The 23,076-nt window shown below is 37.2% G+C and overlaps 1 protein-coding gene across 1 annotated transcript in view; it reads left to right on the top strand.

The window, feature by feature from the left end:
- The window catches only part of EFHC2 (EF-hand domain containing 2), a 241,234-nt gene that overhangs the window by 91,243 nt on the left and 126,915 nt on the right, over positions 1 to 23,076 (top strand). Inside the window, exon 4 of the mRNA XM_072615117.1 lies at positions 16,926 to 17,149. Within this exon, the coding sequence (XP_072471218.1) occupies positions 16,926 to 17,149 (224 nt within the window). The remainder of the gene's footprint in view (positions 1 to 16,925; positions 17,150 to 23,076) is intronic.

The following is a 23,076-nucleotide window of genomic DNA, read 5'->3' on the forward strand; positions in this document are numbered from 1 at the left end:
GGTTATCTAGGCTAAAACCAAACCAAAGCCCCAAACAACACAATCCAGAAGACAAGTCAAAGAGAATAATGTAAGACTTATTAGACTCCCAGGGAATTATGAACAACAATAGCAACCATAACAAGCCTGTATAATCAATGTCATAAATGAAGACTGCCTATATCTATTAGAATCAGAGGGCAAAGTTCAAAATAGAAACAAATATTAACCTCCTAAAATAAAACCCAAAATGAAGACTCCCAGAAGTGTCACAGCTAAAATCCAGAGCTTTCTGGTCAAAGAAAAAAACTTCAAGAAATCAGAAAGAACGAGCTTAAGTACCAAGGAAACATTAATATGATTAATATAATACTTTGGAGAAACTATTATAAAGGAGAGAAAAATTTGAAATTTGTGACTCCAAAAGGCAGGAGATAAAAAGCTTACAACTAAGAATAATTTACCTTGTAAGACTGAGTATAATTTCTGTAGTAAAAATGGTGGACTTTTAATGTACAATAGAATTTTCATGAATTCTTGATCGAAAAGAATAGATTTGAGTAGAAATTTGAAATGCAAACACAAAACGGAAACCTATAAAGGTTTAAGCACCTGGGAGAAGCTATATGATGATGAAAGATAGGAAGAGAAAAAAATAAGTCTTTTGTTAAGATCCTAATGTCTCCAAGGGTAACAGAGGCAGTCAAAATAAGATAAACACAGGGCCTTGGTGAGTTCCCCCCCCCCCCCATTCTGATAGTCTTAAGAGAAGAAAGAAAAAGAAATACATAGGAAGAAATGAAGAAGAAGAGCTCAACCTTACTATTTCTCATAATCAGGGTCTGCCAGAAGGTCTAAAAATATGGAGGAAAGCATGTGAAGAGTAGGTATCACATGAACCTCTTATCCAGATTGGATAAGAGTTGAACACACAAACACACACATGTATGCATACAAACATGAAGAGTTTGGTGTAGAAATATATTAAACTCAATGGGGAAACAAATGGCAATAGGGAAGGGGGGTAATTAAGAAGGAAAATAGAGTCAAGAAGAAATAGTCACTAGCAAAACAGCCTTTAGTTTGGAAGACTGAATTATGCAGAAGAGATTTTTAAAAAAAGAAAGAAAGAGTAAGAGCCAGTGATCATAGTCTGAGTTGGGGGAAGAAAGGAGGGACAGTTGAATCAAAACAGATTCCTTAATTATAAATCACTAGTCGTAAGCACACTTCTTTCACTACTACCTTCTTTTAAAGAGAGGGTCAGGGGATAAATAGAGCATGAAATATAACTATCCATTATAATTGTGGATATAAATGGAATGAACTCAGTTATAAAAAGAACAGTGAAAGCAAGAAAAAGAGAAGGAAAATCCTAAACACATTTCTTTTTGTTTTAAATAATTAGTAAATAATAAATATTAACTAATTAAGTTAATAAATACTTTATAATTTAATAATAAATAATATTTTATTTTTCTTACACTTATTAAAAAACTTTTTTTTTTTTTAATTTGAGTTCCAACTCTCTGGCAAGCAATTTTATCTATACATGTACAATCATGCAAAACATGTTTCCATATTGGTCATGTTGTGAAAAAACAAGAGGAAAAAAGGAATTTTTAAGAAGTATGCTTTGATTTGCATTAATACCCCATTTGTTCTTTCTCTGGAGGTGGATAGCATTTTTCATTATAAGTCCAGAGGGATTGTCTTGGATCGTTGTATTGCTGAAAAAAACTGAGTCATTCACAATTCATCATTGTACTGTCTGCAATGTTTTTCTGGTTCTGCTCACTTCACTTTTCATCAGTTCATGTAAGTTCATGGTTTTCCAAGAGAATCCTACTCATTGTTTCTTATGGCACAATAGTATTCCATCATAATCATATACAGTACATAACTTGTTCAGCCGTTCTTCAGTTGATGGGCATTCTCTCAATTTCCAATTCTTTGCTGCCACTAAAAGAGCCACTATAAACATTTTTGTACACATACGTCCTTTTCGATTTTGTCTATTTATCGCTAATATGGACCTGGTAATGGTATTACTAGGTCAAAGGGTATGCATGGTTTTATAGCCCCCTGGGCATAGTTCCAGATTGCTCTCCAGGACATTAGTTCATTACTCCACCAACAATACATTAGTGTCGCAATTTCCCCACATTTCCTCCAACATTTGTTATTTTCCTTTTCTGTCATATTAATGAATCAGATAGGTATAGGGGGATACCTCAGAGTTGGTTTAATTTGTATTTCTCTAATCAATAGTGATTTAGAGATTTTTTTCTTCATATGTCTATAGATAACTTTGTTGTTTCATCTGAAAACTGCCTGTTCATATCCTTTGATTATTTATCAATTGGAGAATGACTTATTTTTAAAAATTTGATTCAATTCTCTATATATTTGTGACATGAAACCTCTATCAGAGAAGCTTGCTGTAAATTTTTTCCAGTTATAATTACTAATTATGTATTTCCCTCCATCCTATTTCCCCTGTTTGTCCTATTCTTTCTCTCCCTTTACCCCATACATGTTTGAAAGTGTTTTACTTCTGACTGTTGCCTCCACCAAGATGCCCTCCCTTCTATCACTTCCCTCTACTTCTCTTATCCCTTTCCCCTACTACTTTCCTGTAGTGTAAGGCAGATTTCTATATCCATCAATGTATTTCTGAGAAAAACACTTGAAACACAAAATTTCATAGAGAATTAAAATGAAGAACTGAAGCAGAGTTGATTATGCTGTAGGCAAATTTAAAAGAAGAGGGAAAATCATCACAATTGCAGACATGACAAGGATACAAATTAACACGTTTAGTAGATGCTATGTTTAAAGTCATATTAGATAATAAAATAATAATAAATTATATATATATATTTTCAACAAAAGACACAGCTTCTAAATTATTGAAGCAAAAGTTAATTGAATTATAGGGAGAAAGTGACAATAAAATTACAAACAGAAGTGAGGAGCCCAGTGTACCCCTCGCAGACCTAGACATATCTTACAAAAAGATAAGTAAAAAAGAATTTAAGGATATATATAAAAAATTTAGAAAATTTAGATATGATCTTTGGTGATTACTGAATTAGATTAGAATGAAATATCATTATTTTTCAGTTGTATATAATACCATTATTAAAGTTAATCATGTACTATAATGTCAAAAATACAGAAAAACAGAAATATTAAGCATAAGCCTTACTGACTAAAATTTATGGAAGATAATGTGTCATCACACAAAATTATCAAAGCATATAAACAGGCAGCTTTCAAAGAAAAAAATCCAAGCTATCAACAAACACATTAAAAATGCTTTAAATCAGTAATAATTAGAAAATTTAAAATTGAAGCAACTCCATTGTTCTACCTTGTAACCATCAGATTGACAAAGATGACAAAATAAAAACAAACTGTTAAAGGTGCTGCAGAAAAGCAGGCATTCTAATGCACTATTGATGGAGTTATAATTCATATGTACACTGGCCCTTCTATCTTCCACTAACATCCAAAATCTATCCAAGCTCGTGTTTGTTGCTTCCATGACACTATCCATCTCCTCCTCTGCCATTCCCTTCTCCTTTTACCTTCAATCTTTCCCAACATCAGGGTCTTTTTCAGTAAGTCTCTTCTTCTCATTGTGTAGCCAAAGTATTTCAGTTTCAGCTTTAGTATTTGTCCTTCCAAAGTAGTCTGGGGGGAGGGGGGCAGAACCATGATGGCAGAGTAGGAAGATGCACATACTCTAGCTCTTCCCCCACAACCCATAAAATACCTGTAAAAAATAACTCTCAGCAAATTCTAGAGAGTGAGAGATTTCCAGCCAAAGGTAATCTGGCCAGCCAAAGGCCCACAGGAAAGGTCTATCACATGGAGTGTGGAATGGAGTGCAGCCTAGCCTTGGCCATGTGGCACCAAGAGGAACAGGACTAGAATAGGCCTCAAGGGCAGAATCCCCAGCAGCAGCAGAGGTTCCCAGACTCCTCAACCCACAAGCTCCAAATAAAGCTTCAAAGATCAGTGAGAGGGCTTTTCCAACTGAGAAAGAAGGGAGCAGGGTCCACTCCTAGCCCTGGCCCCAGGCAGTGGTGGCGAGGGCAGCAGTGGTGGTGGCGATAGCTGCAGTGTCCATTTGAGGGGCCCTCAGCCTAAAGCCCCTGGGGGAATTGAGCAGCTGATCTGAATCTCAGCCCTGAGCATGTTCAGTCCTGGGGTGAGGAGGCATGCTGACGTGGCAGAGCTAAAGGTGGTTGTAGAGAGGGAATTTTACTACTTGTAGATTCTAGGCAGAAAAGTTGTTGGTTGCTCCCAGAGCTGTGTGCAGGCCAGGAGAGGAGTGAACTCCTCTCTCTTGATTATGCCACCTTGGAGGAACTGAGATCTTACAGACCCCAAGAGTATGCCCTACTCTTGACAAAGTACCCAAAAGTCAAGTAACTGGCTGGGAAAATGTCCAAAAAAGGAAAAAAAAATAAGACTATAGAAGGTTACTTTCTTGGTGAACAGGTATTTTCTTCCATCCTTTGGGATGAGGAAGAACAATGCATACTGTCAGAAGAAGTCAAAGCTTCTACATGCAGTACCTCCAAAATGAATATGACATGGTCTCAGGTCATGGAAGAGTTTGAAAAGCAAGTCAACAGCTTGCTAAAAGAGACCCAAAAATGCTGAAGAAAATAACACCTTTAAAAATAGACTAACTAAATTGGAAAAAGAGGTCCAAAAAACCAATGAGGAGAATAATTCCTTAAAAAGCAGAATTAGTCAAATGGAAAAGGAGATTCAAAAGCTCATGGAAGAAAATAGTTCTTTAAAAGTGAGAATGTAGCAGATGGGAGCTAATGACTTCATGAGAAACCAAGAAATTACAAAACAAAACCAAAAAAATGAAAAAATAGAAGATAACATGAAATATCTCATTGGAAAAGCAACTGACCTGGAAAATTGATCCAGGAGAGACAATTTAAAAATTATGGGACTACCTGAAAGCCATGATCAAAAAAAGAGCCTAGACATCATCTCTCATGAAATTATCAAGGAGAATTGCCCTGATATTTTAGAACTAGAGGGCAAAATAAATATTTAAAAATCCACTGATCATCTCCTGAAAGAGACCCCAAAAGAGAAACTCCTAGAAATATTGTAGCCAAATTTCAGAGTTCCCAGGTCAAGGAGAAAATATTGCAAACAGCTAGGAAGAAACAATTCTAGTATTGTGGAAATACAATCAGAATAACGCAGGAGCTGGCAGCTTCTACATTAAGGAATTGAAGGGCTTGGAATATGATATTTCAGAAGTCAAAGGAACTGGGATTAAAACCAAGAGTCACCTACCCAGCAAAACTGAGTATAATACTTTAGGGGAAAAATGGTTATTCAATGATATAGAGACTTTCAAGCATTTTTGATGGAAAGACCAGAACTGAATAGAAAATTCGACTTCCAAACATAAGTATCAAAAGGAGCATGAAAAGGTAAATAGGAAAGAGAAATCATAAAGGACTTTCTAAAGTTGAATTGTTTACATTCCTACATGGAAAGATAATATTTGTAACTCTTGAGATTTTTCTCAGTGTTTGGGCAGGTGAAGGGATTACACATACACACACACACACACACACACAGACAGAGAGCACAGGTTGAGTTGAATAAGAAGGGATGATATTTAAAAAATTAACGAGTGAGAGAAGAATATATTGGGAGGAGAAAGGGAGAAATGGAATGAGGTAAATTATCACTCATAAAAGAGGTAAGAAAAATCTTTTTCAATGGAGGAGAAAAGGAAGGAGGTGAGAGGGAAAAAGTGAAGCTTACTCTCTTCACATTTGGCTTAAGGAGGGAATAATATGCTCACTCAATTTGGTATGAAAATCTATCTTACACTACAGGAAAGTAGGTGAGAAGGAGACAAGTGGGGTGAGGGGGATGATAGAAGGGAGGGCAAATGGGAGAAGGGGGTAATTAGAAGTAAATACTTTTGGGGAGGGACAAGGTCAAAAGAGAGAATAGAATAAATGGGGGGCAGGATGGGATGGAGAGAAATATAGTGTCACACAACATGAATATTATGGAAGTCTTTTGCAAAACTACACATACATAGCCTATATTGAATTTCTTGCCTTCTCAGTGGGGATGGGTGGAGAGGGAGGAAGGGAGAGAAGTTGGAATTCCAAGTATTAGAAATGAATGTTGAGATTTGTTTTTGCATACATCTGGGAAATAAGGAATACAGGTAATGGGGTATAGAAATGTGTCTTGCCCCATAAGAAAAGAGAGAAGATGGGGATAAGGGAAGGGTGGGGTGTGATAGAAGGGAGGGCGTATTGAGAGAAGGGGTAATCCGAATGCAAGGCATCATGGGGTGGGGAGGATGAATTTGGAACTGAAAACTTTGTGGAAATGAATGTCAAAAACTAAAAATAAATAAACATTTTTTAAAAAAATGAAAAACATAATACTCTGAATTAATTTCTTTAAGTATTGACTGATATGATCTCTTTGCTGTTCAAGGGACTCTCAAAGGTCTTCTCCAGCACCACAATTCTAAAGTGTCAATTCTGAAGTACTCAGCTTTCCTTATAGTTCAACTCACAGTTCAACATTACCACTGGAAAAATTACCTTTGTCTGTAAGGTGATATCCCTGCTTTTTAGTATGCTGTTCAGATTTGCTATAGCTTCCCTCCCAAGGAGCAAGCATCTTTTAACTTCATAGCTGCAGTTGTGTTCTGCAGTGATCTTTGAGCTCCAAGATTATAAAATCAGATACTGTTTCCATTTCTTCTCCCTCTGTTTGCCAGAAAGTGATATGACCAGTTGCCATGATCTTAAATTATTTTATTGTTAAGCTTCAAGCCAACTTTTATTTTCATCAATAGGCTTCTTAATTCTTCTTCACTTTTTGCTGTCAGAGTGTCATCATCTGCGTATCTGAGATTGTTGATGTTTTCCTGGCAACCTTAAATTCTCGTGTTTGAGTCATCCAGCCTGGGCACTTCACATGATGTATTCTGCAAATAAGTTAAATAAATGAGGTGACAATATACAGCCTTGTTGTACTAATTTACAAATCTTAAATCAATCAGTTGTTCCTTTTTCATCTGTTTCTTCTTGACTTACATACAACTTCCTCAGGAGACAAATAAGATAATCTGGTACTTCCACGTCTTTGAGGACTTGCCATATTTTGTTGTGATCACACTGTCAAAGGCTTTAATGTAGTCAAGGAAGCAGAAGTAGATATTTGTCTGCAATTCCCTTGATTTCTCCATAATCCAGCAAATGTTGGCAATTTGGTCTCTTGTTCCTCCACCTCTTTGAAAACCAGTGTGATCTTCTTCTGGTAATTCTCAGTCTGCATATTGCTGAAGCCTGCCTTGAATAATCATAAGAACAACGTTCCTGACCCTGTGAAATAAACAGAATTATTCAGTAACTTGAACATTCCTTGGCATTGCCTGTCTTTAGAATTGGGACATAAACTGACTTTTTTTTTCCAATCCAGTGGCCACTGTTGAGTTTTCCAAAGTTTCTGGCATATTGAGTGCAGCACATTTAACATCATCTTTTAGGATTCTAAAGAGTTCATCTGGAATTCCATCACCTCCACTAGCCTTGTTAGCAATGTTTCCTAAGGACCACTTGACTTCATTCTCCAGGTTGTCTGGCTCTAAATCAGTAACCACACCATCCTGGTTATCAGTGATGTTAAAATTTTTCTTGTATAGTTCTTCTGTGTACTCTTGTCACCTTTTAGTCTGTTTCTGTTAAATCCCTACCATTTTTGTCTTTTATCATGCTCATTCTTGCACAAAACATTTCCTTGATGTCTCTAGTTTTCTTAAAGAGACTTCTTGGCTTTCCCATTCCATTATATTATTTTATTCTATTTCTTTGCATTGCTCACTTAAGGAAATCTTATTATGTTTTTTTTTTGGTATTCTCTGGAATTCTTTGTTCAATTGGATCTGTCTTTTCCTTTCTCCTTTACTTTTCACTTTCCTTCTTTCCTCAACATTTGTAAATGTTGACAGCCATTGTCAGACAGCCATTTTTCTTTCTTGCTCTTCTTTTTCTTTGGAATGTTTTTGGTTAATGTACTATGTTTCAAACCTCTGTTCATAGTTCTTCAGATACTATATCTGCTAGATCTAATCCCTTCAATCTTTTTATTACATCCACTTCATTGGTTATTTAAGTAATAGCTATATGGTCTAATGGTTTCCCCTACTTTCATCATTCTAAGTCTGAATTTTGCAATAAGTAGCTCATGATCTGAGTTGTAGTCAGCTCCAGGTCTTGTTTTAACTGACTGTATGGAGCCTTTTCACATTTGGCTGCAAAGTATATTCAGTTTGATTTTGATATTGACTGTCTGATGATATCCATGTGCCCAGTTGCATTTTGAATTCTTGAAAAAGAGTGTTTATTATGACCAGTCAGTTATCTTGACAAAGCTCTTTTAGTCTCTGCCCTGCTTCATATTTGCACTCTTAAGGTCACATTTGCCTGTTATTCCAATCATTTTTTGATTTCCTACTTTAGCTTTTTAATTCCCTATGATGAATGTGACATCTTTTGGTGGGGGCAATGTTGTTGCTAGAAGGTGTTGTAAGTCTTCATAGATCTGATCCACTTTTATCTCTTCAGCATCAGTGGTTAGAGCATAGACTTGCATTACTGTGATATTGAATTATTTGTTTGGATTTGAGATGTTTTTGAGATTATACCTCAGTACTACTTTTCTTACCCTTTTCTTGACTATGCAGGCTACTCAATTTCTTCTAAGGGATTTTTGCCCATAGTAGTATATGTAATGATCACTTCAATTAAATTCACACAACTCCATCTATTTAAGTTCACCAACACCCAAAATATTGATATTTAGTCTTTCCACCTCCTGTTTGACTCATCCCATTTACCTTGGTTCATAGATCTTACATTCCAGGTGCCTATGAAATATTGATCTGTATAACTTTGGACTCTCCTTTTGTTCTCTAGACACAACCAAGCTGAGCTCCCTTTTGGTTTTTGGCCCAACTGCTTTATTAGTACTAGAGCTACTTCTGACTGTCCTCCACTCTTCCCCAGTACCGTGTTGTATACTTTCCAACCTGAGGGACTCATCTTCCAGTGTTACTTCTTTTATCATTTTGTTATTGTCCATTATGTTTCCTTGGCAAAAAAAGCTTAAATGGGTTGTCATTTCTTCCTACAGTGAATCACCTTTTGTCAGAGTTCTTCATCATGACCTGTCCATCTTGGGTAACCCTGTATAGCATAGCTCATAATTTCATTGAGTTATGCAAGCCCCTCTACCATAGTAAGGCATTGTATCCCCCAAGCAATATTCACAGCACTGAGGATGACTATGAATGTGCTGGTGTAGTTCTCAATCACAATGTATAAAAGACTTTGCATATAGAAGGCAGAAGAAAAACATTTATTCAGACACCAAATCCCAGAACCAGAAAACCAAATCTATCATAGTAGTCAAGAAGTCAGTACACATTAGCACTGCTGAGGACAAACCCATTCTACCTTATCTTCTATTTTTTCAAATCTTTGGTTTTGTTTACTAACTTCTTGGTTTAACCCATAGTCTTTTGTTTCCCTGGACTCAATTCTCTCTTTCAGTGAATTATTTTGTTCAATGAGCTTTTGAACCTTCTCCTTCATTTGGCTAATTCTGCTTTTTAAAACCTCCTTCTCCTCATTGGCTTTTTGGACCTCTTTTTCCAAGTGAGTTAGCCATTTTTTAAAGCTCTTATTTTCCTCAGCATTTTTTTGGTTCTCCTTTAGTAAGCTGCTAACTTGTTTTTTAAGGCCTTCTATTGCCTGAGCCCATTTTAAGTTCCTTTTGGAGGCAGAGGCCTTGACTTCCTCTGACAGTATGCCTTGTTCTTCCTCATCCAAAAGGATGGGGGGAGACACCTGTTCCCTAAAGAAGTAACCTTCTATGGTCTTATTTTTTTCCCCCCTCTTTTGGACATTTTCCCAGCTTTTTCTTGACTTCTGAGTTTCCTCTCCACACCCATCTCACCTCCAGTTCAGCCCAGCCAGTGCTTGGGGGCTAAGATTCAAAAGAGCATCTCCAAGCCTCAGGGTTTTAGGTGGGGGCAGGGTTGCTATTCAGTGTGAGATTAAGATCAGCTGCTCATGTGGGGGCAGGGCCACCACACAGAGTTCAGTTCCCTCAGGGGTTTACCAGGAGACCTTCAACAATAGATCTGAGCTCCTACCTGCTTTGGGAGCCCCTGCCTGCTGCTGCTGCCTCTGCTGCTGCCTCCCGAGGGGGCCTGAGTCATGGGGATACCCTGCTGTCTTCTCGGCCAGCTGAAAAGACCCTCTCACTGACCTTTGGCGCCTGTGGGTTGAGGGACCTGTGCTGCAGCTGGAGATTCTGTCCCTGAAGCCTGCTCAGATCTGCTCCTCTTGGTGCTGCATGACCAAGGCAGGGCTGGTCTCTGCTCTGCATCTGGTGTGTGATAGACCTTTCCTGTGAGTTTTTCAGGTCTCTTTGGAACAGAAATCTCCTCCACACTGTTGTTCTGTGGCTTCTGCTGCTCTAGAATTTGTTGAGAGTTCTTCTTTACAGGTATTTTATGGGCTGTGGGGTAAGAGCTCAGTGTCTGTGTATCTTTCTACTCTACCATCTTGTCTCCTCCCTGCTCAAGGACAAAGCCATTCTGAAGCCTCCCTGCCTCTGCCAGGGTCATCTCACAAGCAGACGAACACTCATGAGTCTGAGCCTTGCCATGCCATGCCTGCCTGTGTCCTCTCTCCTCTGCCTGACTGCTCTCATTCATTTCTTTCCAGTTCTGCTCCACCCTTTCTGTTCCACCTGTTCAGCAAGCTCCTCCCACCACATGTGACTTAGGTTTCCAGGTGATTTAAGCAGGTCACATGGGCCTATTAATGAAAGGGAAAATATCCTTCCATTTAAATTGTCAATACAGGCATTGATTCAGGATGGGAAAACAATTTGTACAATGACAGTAATATTGTAAAGATAAACTAATTTGAAAGATATAAGAACTATTATCAATGTAGAGACCAACCATAACTTTAGAGGACCAATGATGAAGCGTGCTACTCACCTCCAGAGATTTTGGAATAAAGATGTAGAATGGGACATAATGTGACCAATTCATGAGTTTATTTTGCTTGACTTGGATTATTTACTACAAAAGGCATTTCTTCCCTCTCTCTCCCTGATGGATTTATAGGAAGGAAGGGGTAGCAAGAGTATTGTGAAACAAAACAAAACAAACAAAAAAAAAGCCAAAAACTTAAGAAAGAAAATAGTTATTGTAGCATTTTGAACGGAAATACACAAATGATAAGAGAAGAAAATTTCCAGTGAGCCAATATATAAGCAGTCTAGCTTTGAAATTCTCATGTTAAATTTATTATATACTTAAAAAGTTGAACTGTATGTAATAGAGATTTGTGGTTTCAAATAATGTCTTTTTTCTATTTTTTGTCATAGATGGAAGAATTTATCTTTGTCAAGTTCAGAATAGCAAAAGAAAATTGAAATGTAAATTTTATTTATTTATTTAAGTTTTCAACATTCATTTCCACAAAATTTTGAGTTCCAAATTTTCTCCCCTTCCCCACTCCAAAACACCAAGCATTCTAATTACCCCTATTACCAATCTGAGTTCTCATCTAATATTCCTCCCTTCCCTTATCCCCGTCTTCTCTTTTGTCCTGTAGGGCAAGATAAATTTCTGTACCCCATTACCTGCATTTCTCATTTTCTAGTTGTATGTAAGAACAATACTCAACAGTTGTTCCTAAAACTTTGAGTTCCAACTTCTTTTCCTCCCTCCCCACCCATCTCCACTGGGAAGGCAAGCAATTCAATATAGGCCATATTTGTGTAGTTTTGCAAATGACTTCTATAATACTAGTGTTGTGTAAGACTAATTATATTTCCCTCCATCCTATCCTGCCTCCCATTTCTTCTGCTCTCTCTTTTGACCCTGTCCCTCCCCAAGAATGTTGACTTCTAATTGCTCCCTTCTCCCATTACCCTTCCTTCCATCATCCTCCCACCCTGCTTCTCCCCTTCTCCCCCACTTTCCTGTATTGTAATATAGATTTTCATACCAAAATGAGTGTGCATTTTATTCCTTCCTTTAGTCGAATGTGATGAGAGTAAGCTTCATGTTTTTTCTCTCACCTCCTCGCTTTTTCCCTCCACTGAAAAGTCTTTTACTTACCTCTTTTATGAGATAATTTGCCCATTCCATTTCTCCTTTTCTCCTCCCAATATATTTCCCTTTCATTCTTTAATTTCATTTTTTAAAGATATGATCCCATCTTGTTCGACTCACCCTGTGATCTGTGTGTGTGTGTGTGTGTGTGTGTGTGTGTGTGTATGTGTGTGAGTATGTGTAATCCCACCAACTACCCAGATACTGAAAAAAGTTTCAAGAGTTACAAATATTGTCTTTCCATGTAGGAATGTAAACAGTTCTAGTAAGTCCTGTATGATTTCTCTTTCCTGTTTACCTTTTCATGCTTCTCCTGATTCTTGTGTTTGAAAGTCAAATTTCTTTTCAGCTCTGGTCTTTTCATCAAGAATGCTTGAAAGTCCTCTATTTCATTGAAAGACCATTTTTTTACCCTGAAGTATTATACTCAGTTTTGCTAGGTAGGTGATTCTTAGTTTTAGTCTTAGTTCCTTTGACTTCTGGAATACCATATTCCACGCCCTTTGATCCCTTAATGTAGAAGCTGCTAGATCTTGTGTTATCCTGATTGTTTTTCCATGATACTTGAATTGTTTCTTTCTAGCTGCTTGCAATATTTTCTCCTTGACCTGGGAACTCTTTTTTTTGTTTGATGTTTTATGGATCTAGAAGTGTGTGGCAGATATTTATTAAATGCATTGTGGATTGGATTGGATATATTTTAAGTAAATGATGAGATATACCTACACAGGCAGTGGTGATAGGTAGTAAAGCAGCAGGCTTATCAGACGTGTCTTCTCCAGATGTATGCCATTGGACATAGTACAAGGTACCTTTCTGAATAGCTAGCTCTTGCTGCTACCTCAGCCTCATTTGGATAGTGGCTGCAGGATCTTCTAACCTACTTCATTCATCTTTTGCATTCTGTCTGTTTGCTCTTTCTTGACCCAAACAATATGTTCACCGGGGATATGGGAGAGAATGTTTGGCTGGAAGCTTGAATAGAAGTTATTTCTAATAGAGGAATACATGTAGCTCATCTCTATTCATAGTACATAGCACACAGAAAGCAGTATCTTTGTTATCTGAATTTTTATAGCATAATACCAGTTGAAAATAGGTAAAAATTCTGGAGACACCTCATTATGTATATTTCTGAAACTGTCAAAATATGTGGTTTCCTTTTTACTAGTAGTAAAAATGGTTCCTGAAAACACCTGAAGTGCCCATCTCTTTCTAAATGGTTAAATATGCAATTTGTTTTAAATACTAATCTTGAACGATTAAATAATTTGCACATTTCAGTACCATGAATTGAGGGCTAATAGAAGTACATTTTTTGCACTGAAATTACATCTTTTATGTACATTTTAAATATCCCAGGATAGTTCTAATTTTATGACTTTATTATTTCAATGTAATGTACCAAGTAATTTAAAAACATTACAACCAAGTAATTTAAAAACATGTTACCAGAGAAAAAGAGGAAAATTATTTTAGTTAGAGCAACAGCAACAAACAGAAACATCTCTCTTAGTTAGGGAAGAAATGTTTGGTGATCCATTGTAGCCCAGATTTTATGCCCAACTTGACCTATGACTTTCTTTGTGGTTTTAAGAAAGACACTATTGTCAGTTCTCTAATATATACCATAGTAACTGACGGGTCAAAGGGTATATAAACCAGTTAGTAATCATTCTTTGGCTCTTCATTTTAATTTTTTTTAATGGGATGGGTTTTCATAATTAACCAGTTATAGTTTTAGCCTTGTGTGAGTAGTAGGTCTATAAGATGAGGCAATCAATATATAAAATAAGTAAACAGGGGATTCTTTTATCAGCAATAAATTGTCATGTTGGTTCTAAGTAGGAAATATAACAAAGCCCACGGAGAGAAGGGGAAGGGAATAAGCATTTTATATCAGACCTACTATATACCTGAAACTGTGCTAAGCACTTTGAAGATATCACTTTTAGTCCTCACAGCAACCTTGTAAAGTAGGTGTTGTTATTATCCCCATTTTACAGTTGAGGAAACTGAGGCAAACAGAGGATAAGTGACTTGCCCAGGGTCACAGAGCTAGTAAGTGCCTGAGGACAGATTTGAACTCAGGTATTCCTGACTCCAGGTGTAGCACTCTATCCACTATCTCTAAGATTGAATGAGGGAGAACAGTGGGATGGTTTTCAAAGTGGGACTCAATTATGAGAGCATGACAGGAAACTCCAAAGAAGCCTAAAATTATCTTTCCTTAGAAGAAAAAAAACCTCAGATCACGTGATGGTGGACCTCTATAATCCATACTCCCAGGGAGGTCAAAGCTGGAATATTGCTTGAGTTTGGGAGGTCTGAGTTATAGTAGGACGAAAGCTGAGTGAGTGACTGGATTAAGTCCAGGCCCAATGTGGTAAACCCCTGGGAAGGAGTTGAGGGAGGAACCATGCTGCCTAAGGAAGGGAGAACAGGCCCCCAAAATGGAGCAGGTCAAGCCTTCATGCTGATGACCAGGGGAAGCAGTCTGTCCTAGTTTCAAAAGGAGGAGAAAGAACATCACTGAGACTAACCTTGACAGAATAAGGCTTGTCATCTTCTTCAATTTAGAAAAAAATCTTTGGTTCACATAGTATTTAAATTAATGCTATGAATCCTGGGTTTTGTTTGTTTGTTTTTACCAAATGCCCATGGAAGCAATGAACTTGAGCTGGGCCTGTGCAAGGGAAACAAATGCTGGTGATAATCCATATAGTAATGATTGCCATGTCATCTTTCACATAGCAGCATTCTATCTTGGTTTACAAAATTACCCTGAGATTCCAGAAGTATTTCCTCTGCCACATCTCTCTCACCCCTTCCTGTCCAGGTCTCTAAATTTCTACCCCCCTACTCCTCAAACAATAGAAAACAAAGAGCCATCAAATGAAAATAGACGAAAATCAGTCTAGGAGCTCCATAATTCCTGACATCAACTATTGTATTAAAGTAAAGATGCTCCTAAAGATAACTTAGTGGCTGTGAAGAATTAGGTCCACTGTTATTACTGATATGGTTAGGAGAAGCCTTTCTTAGCTACCTTTTCATTGCTTATATGCAGTATGAGCTGAGAACCACTTGTTGGCTTTGTCAGAGCAAATAAAGTCAGTGTTGTGTTTAGTGATCAGATCTACTATAAACACATTTTATTTGTTATAGTAAATGGCTGTTTGAAGGACAGTTGTCCAGTAAAGAGACACCTTTCTATCAGATAAATGTCCTTGTGCACAGGAAATCTGGAGCAATGGTTATGAAAAAGAAAGGAAAATTATTTAAAGATGTATTTCTATTATTAGGTTATCATAGTAGTTACAATTTAGCTTCAGGATGAGATATAAGTATTATAAATTATGACAATCCCAACAATAACAAAATTATGGAAATGGATCTAAATATATCTGGTCATATAATATTATTCATATCTTATGATACCCTATAGCATAGGCTGATATTTGCAGCTATGTCATTCAGTTTTGCTAGTAATGAGCCTAGTAATTTCAGGTGAGTATTAGACCTTCCTTAATTTCAATTATTTGTGAGTTCTTTATCTGAATATTTTGCTTCTACTACTTAAAAATTATGATGTTTTTGATATTATCCTTCTTATATCACACATAAACTCACAGACTTACACATATGCCACTCCTTAAAATGGAACCATCATCCTCTCAGTAAATATTCATGGTAACCAGTAACTCTTCCATTTGCTCAAAAATCTGATTTAGTGCACGTACAGAGTGAGTTGGCATAAATAGATATATCTATGTTGTTATTCAATTGTTTTTGACTCTTCATGACCTCTTTTAGGGTTTGCTTGGCAGAGATACAGGAGAGGTTTGCCATTTCTTTCTCCAGCTCATTTGACAGATGAAGAAACTCAAGCAAGCAGAGTTCAATGATTTGCCCAGGGTCACACAGCTAGTAACTATCTGAGACCACATTTGAACTCAGGGAAATGAGTCTTCCTGACTGCAGGCCTGACACTCTATCTCCTGCACCACCTGCTGCCCTAGATATGTCTATGGTCAACCTATATTGGTCTGGGGGATCAGTAGAAAATGGTCAAAAATGTTTCTTAAGTCAGCCAGGTGATTACACAGTTGGGTCCCTTTATTTTCCTATTTTTATTATTTCTAAAGCTGTCATTCCAGTTTCCTTGTTTTTTCTCCCTGTCTTCTTTGCCCCATAACATTTTAAGAATTCTTTCAATATAGAACCCTGCACTCTTGTGCAGCAGAAAAACAGAGATGCATCTTCCTCCTCCTCATACTAGCTAAAGGTGCATTTCTCACCTCCTCTTCTTTACTAGTTAAACAAGGTTTTTAGGTTGGAATCTAACAACTCAAAGGTCTAACAGGACTCTGTGAGGTCCTACTTTGTTTAAACTCTGGACAGTGAATTTGTACCTTTTTAATAAAAAGAGAAAGAGTGGCATGGAATAACTAATGTTGGATTTAAAGTTTAGAAGGCTTGGGTCTGAGTCTATCTGTGACACTTGCCAGCTACAACCATGGACAGATCACCTAATTCTCTGAACTTCATTTTCCTCTTCTGTAAAATCAGGATAATCATATCTGTAGTACCTATCAGATTTTGTGAGGATTAAGTGAGGTGCTCTATGGAAAAAATGCTTTGCTGATCGTAAAGCACCATATAAGTGTAAGCTATCCCAATCATTAAAAAGATTTACTTTCATTTCATCTTACAGGAACTTTTATCCGACGTCATCGGATTCCACTCCCACCCCCTAAAGAAGATGAGTTTTATACAATACATGATTTCAATATCAACAAAGACGTTGTCTTTTATTCTCGAGTGTTCAAGATTTATAACTGTGATCAATTCACAAAAAATTTTCTGAGGAAAATGGGAACCGTGGTAAATGCCCCAGGATATCGTCCAGATGATCCTTACATGAAAGAGCGGGAAAAGGTGAGAGACGACAACGTTTTGAGTTGTATTAAAATTGAAAACCTTCCCCCCCTCCACATTTAAATTAACAAATGCAATATGTATTTATTGTGGGAAAAAATGTAGCAAACCCTGAGGCAAGTTAGAAAACAGCATCATGTTAGGTTAAATGTTATGTGAATATTGCCTCTCCTTTTGCTCACGAGGGTATCATTTAGATGTCCTACAAAGTGCACAAAGGAGTTCAGCCATCTCACTGCCTACAGTGAAAACCTCTGCTCCAGGAACTCAGCAGTGAGCATCTTGGGGTTGGGCAAATTTATAGTCACCTAGACTTAACTTTGTGGGCTGTAAAGATTCAGAATTTGGACTGGAATATCTTTTTTTTCCTATCGTAGGAATAGATTGCATTAACATTGACTGGTTAAGGGATTCCTTTCATCTCCAGGCAGTTGCCAGGACATGCTGGTTATAATGCAGGTTATGCTTGTCTGGTTTTTACTATTTCAAAGCTAACTGAATACCCTTTAGACATTGGATTGGTCTGGGCTTCCACATAGACTGTAGGAGTTGAGGACTGAGTCTTCCTTTCTGGCCATGGCCGGACAACCTGAAAGAGGACAGCAGCTGAAGAAGAAAAAGAAACAAGAGTTAGACAACAGAGGGCCACAGTATTCAAACCATGCACTGTGATATCCCCTCCATTTTTATCTCTTTGATAAGTGGCACTTTTAGGTATTTCTTTTGTCCTAGGGTACTGTGAAAAAATTATTGCGATTCCATTTAATAGAGAAAGTTTGTGGTGCTCTGGAGAAGGAAGTGGGAAGGGGAAGGGGAAAAAAATGTATGTGGCCTCTGAACTTCTAACAACTAGGGGAGAAGAAGAAAATGGACCATTCTGTAGTCAAAGACCCTCCTGTGGGGTTTGCTATAGCAGCCCTTCAGGAAGATGACCTCAGGAGCCATTAGGAAGGAAGAAAATCTTAATTCTAGCAAATAGGAAGAACAGGAAGATTTTGTAGTATCTTGGGTAAAATGCCAACTCTAATCATGATTGAGAAACTGCTTTGCTGGAATAGGGCACCTTTCATGGCATCACTTTTCCTTGGTAGTTTCCTCAAATCTCTAGTGGTATTTCTGTGATCACAGATCAGCAATTCAAAGTCCTAAGAAATGGATGCTTCTATTATGGCAGTTCCCTTTTCGGTTCAAGAGGTCCAAAGTCAGGGGCTACCTGTCCAGTAGGAAGAGATTTCCTTAACAATATGTTTCTTGCAGGAGAACATGACCACCAGCATGATCATCCCATAATCATGGTGGGACTTGTCAGGAGATTTGGACGCTGTGGATTACTTATAGAGTGCAGGTCCAAGGCAAATGTGAAATTTGTTTCGTTCCACAAAATTATCTTTCTCTTACAAGAAGAAGTATTAATGACTACAAAGAGGCTATTAGAGATGTTTTGTGTGTGTCTGTGAGTCTTTTTGTACCTTAAGCATTTTCTGTGAAGGAAATAAAGTTATTCTATACTTGATACTCATATCTTGAATACCTTTTTAGAAGGGGCCTTGTTGCCTATGTTTTGGGGGAGCCTTAAGTCAAGAGCCGTATCTAAACTTTACTTTAGGGATTTTTCTAGAGAAACTTCATGATGAGGGAAGAGCACGGTAGAAAACATAACCCATTTTGGTATGGAATCTTGATCCTTGTAGCCCTGGAATTCCTTGCTGAGTCTCCTTGGACCACAGGCCACTGAAGTCACAGTTACCTATGCTCAGAATATGGGCCATTCTCTCCCTTGTGGGAAAAGATAAGTTTGTCTCAGGATTATCAAGAAGGTAAAAAAAAGATAAAAAATGGGAGAAAGACTTCACAGTGCCAGGCACACAGTGGGTGTTTAATTAATGTTTATTGAATGAATAGATGAATTATAAAAGAAAAAAGGAAAATATATCTAAAGAGGAAAAAGGAACCAGTAATCTGTGGCAGGAGGTTGGAGGCTAAAAGAATGTGACACATAAGAAATAAAAGGAGCCTGGAACACTTCCTGAAGAAGAAGGATTGAGATCCTTTGATATAGAAACTGTTACCTCTCCTCCAAGAATTCATGATAGAGAGTCATAGGCATCATTAGACAAGCAATCATATAGTAAGTATCAGAGAAGGAAGAGATGAGTAGTGCTGTCCTGAAGTAGTATATGCCTGGAATTAGTAATAGAAATACCTTTAGGCTTTCTAAGTCATGTTTCCGGGCTGTGAGAACTCCTACGATGGATGACTATGAAATATTTTTTGTTGATTGTGTGGGTACAAATACTACTGCTAGAATTACTCTAGAAAAGCTGTGCTAAGGATGATAAAGTCTTGGGTGAGAGTATGATCATCTCTTGATGCGCTGGTGATATTTTTATCATGGCCAGGGCAAAAGAGAAAGCGACAAGTGGGAAGCGAATGACCTATTGACAACATGGTCTCTGAGAACTCGATCTGGATTTCTTGGTTCACAGATTAAAATATGGGTGTGACAGACTCATGCAGTATCACTGAGATTTGGGGACATGAGGCATGTGGCTCCTTATTCAAAAGAAACAGGGTAGACCAGATGTGGGGACAGGTGGAGTGACATTGTCTATTCAGATTTAGGTGACCAAATCCAAGTAGGGAAGCATGGTGAAAAACAGTGGACAAAGAAGCAGAAGCAATGTACATTTGAACATTTGGACGCTAAAAGAAAACTGATGAAGAGTTTAGGAAATGTTTTTCGGAGAGGCAAATTTGAGACACAGTGAAATGAAATCTATCTGACTGCTTCTCAGCTACAGCCCTCCATCACCTGCATCTCTACTTTTGTACCAGTTGTCTCCCATGCCTAGAATATACTTTCTCCTCTCTGACATCTCTTAGAGTCCCTAAATAATTTAGGACTTATTTTAAGCTTCACATTGCCATCTCCTCTCTGCAGCTAACACGATCCTCCCCAAATTACCCTGTATCTAATTTGTGTATGCCTGTATATGTATACCTTAGCTCCACTGGCTAGAGTAAGCTCTACAATGAATGATTCAGTTTTCTCTTTTGTTTTTGTATTCCTACTATCTCGTATGTTGGCTGACACATAGTAGGCATATAATAAACGCCCAATTGATTGACTCATAATTTGAATATCTCTCTGGAAGGGTAAATTATCTTAAAGATAGATAAAAGGAGTAGGTGAGTGAAACAACTTTGAACATTAAGAAATTAAAATCACATGAGGAATGGCTAATAGGATATTGAAATCCAGGATAAATAGGGATATAGAGAGCACCTAGTTTAAGTGACAGGACTTAGATGAGCTACTTTTCATAAGTGTTAAATCTGATTGCTTAGCTACAATTAGTCATCTTTAAAGATGAAGACTTTTTAAAAATTGACATCTTTTGCTTTTATGTTGCCTGGATTTTCCTTTGTCCCTATTTCCCCATCCCAAGAGCCGGCAAAGATTTTTTTTAAAGCAGAAACAAACAATTCAGTGAAATTGATCAATATACTAAAACAAACAAACAAAAACCCCAATACAGTCTTCCACACTTTGGACACCTCTCCACCCCTCCTTGTGAGGAACTGGAGTGGAACGTCTTCTCATCTTTCTTTCTCTGAAACGAAATTTGTTCTTTATAATTTTGCAACATTGATTTTGACTGTCAGATTTCTTTGTAAAATTGATGAGAATCAGAGAGGTGTTGAAAGACTACAGAAGGGCAAAAGATGTCCAGATTTTCCAAAAAATGAATTGAATGAAGGCTAAAAACCATAAGCCAGCAAGCTTAACTCAAATTCCTGGCAGAATTCTAGAATATATTAACTATGTGGTTCTTGAACGTCTAAAAGGGATGCAGTGATCACAAAGGTCATGTTTTCTTCTAAAACAGGTTATTCGGGATCACCTTCATTCATTTCCTTTTCTTCTAAACTGGTAGTACATAGTTTACTCACATATGAAGAAAGCATTTGACAAGGTCTTTAGACCTCTGGCCATGTTCTTGAAATAAGACTAGATAGCTATTTAGGGGTCTACTAGAGGATGATGAGAGGAAATACTTGGACTGCTCTGTGCTGAACTAGATGTCCTATTAGTGAATTCTTTTCCAAATCTTAGATTTTATGATTTTTGTAAGACTGCTCTCAAGAAAGCTTGATTCTGGTGAAAGGAAGAGAGAATTGGTTCTACCTTTTTAAAACATTTATCATTTAGCAACTTAGGGAAGTTTTTAAAAAAAATTTAGTATGTAAATTCTATTGTCATTTACTTTGATGTACTGTCAAGAACTGTAATTGTAAGTCATCTTACATAGGCTTGTTCATTTATTACTAACTTTCCCACTCCTCCCCCCATACACATCCCACCAGTATTATTCATCAGAATGTGCACATACAGATAACTCCTACAAGGCATATTTATTGTTAATGAAGAATATTTAATGTGCAGTCTTTGTGGAATCAGATTTGTATGTGTTGATTCATATGCTTTGTGTATGCATGGATCCTTTGAGTAAAAGAGACTAGATTAATATAGAATATTTCTCTTGCCATTTTTTTAGGGTCAGTAGAGAGAACCAAAGAGAAATTTAAATCCATAGGAATTCTTGTCCTTTGTATATACCTTGCCCTCATTAACTAATAATACTTACTGTTTGTTAGGCTGTAGTGAATGTGAATTATGAAGGAATGCGTGATGTATATGGAACAATGCTCTACTGAACAGATTTATAAGAAAAAAATTTATTTGAGGCTAGGAACTAAATAAATCCTAGGAAGAATCAGAAAATGTTTCAGACACTTTACTTTCAGATGGCAAGAATAATTTGAGTATTCACCACTTTAGAATTAAAAAAAAAATCCTCAATGTAGCAATTTAGGGGAAAAATGGAATTTAGTAAGAGTTATCTGTATTTTTATTGATTTTTATGCATTCAGTTTTCCACTGTCTGCTCTCTAAAATGCAGTTAAAATCAAGCAATTCAGTTTAAACTGAAAAGTGTCTGCAGAATGTAATCAATATTGCATTTCTTGGTGTAGTTTTGAGATCAAAAGAAATATTTTTAATTAATAAAGAGAGGCAAAATGCTGTGGTGATAGAAACTTGGTCTTGGGGCCAGGAAAAACTGGATTCAAGTCCTGCCTCTGATCGATACTAGCTGGGTGACCTTGGGCAAGCCACTTAACTCTTCAGTGGCTGCAAATTTCAGAGTAGATGCTGATCAGCATTGGCAGAGGAGTTTCCTCTTTAGGAATTCCCTATGTCAGGGATATCACAAATCTGGTCCAAAAAGGCACATTAATTTTAATCAGTCAGTATTAGTCATATATACTAGGCATTCCTATCTCCAGGCACACATACAGCAAGGACTTCCCAAAGAGATTATATAACTTGACAAATATATTTTGATCCATTTTTTAATTGATACAGTAAATTTCCATTTCTCTGGAATTATAAAGTTTATGTGGTAGGATTCTAATCCTACCCCCTCCAATTTTGTACCTTCCACTTATGAGAAAGAGATCAATGACAAACCAACAGATATCACCTGGGAAGTATATATAAGTATCTACTGTGTGAGGCTCTGTATTAGGGGTTTATTTTAAAAGCAACTTTTTAAGGTCTTATAGAGAATGCAGAATCAGCCTATTCTCCACCTTCTACATCTCTAGGTCCTACTGAGAAATTGACAAGTCTGAGATACTACAGCACCTGCAAGTGTCTTTCTGAATCATGGAAGAATGATTAAATAAGTTTTACCATAATGTTAATGTGTTGCACATTCTCTCATTTTAATTCTTTGAAAAATTGATATGTGAAACCTAGGACACTGCTCCATCCTCCCTTCCCCCAAACAACAGCATAAACCATACATATATCTTAGGCCCTTGGATTGAGTGCTTCTTTCCTTAAGGTTATGGAAAAACAT

This window comes from Notamacropus eugenii, chromosome 5 (assembly GCF_028372415.1).
Source record: "Notamacropus eugenii isolate mMacEug1 chromosome 5, mMacEug1.pri_v2, whole genome shotgun sequence".
Lineage (NCBI taxonomy): Eukaryota > Metazoa > Chordata > Mammalia > Diprotodontia > Macropodidae > Notamacropus > Notamacropus eugenii.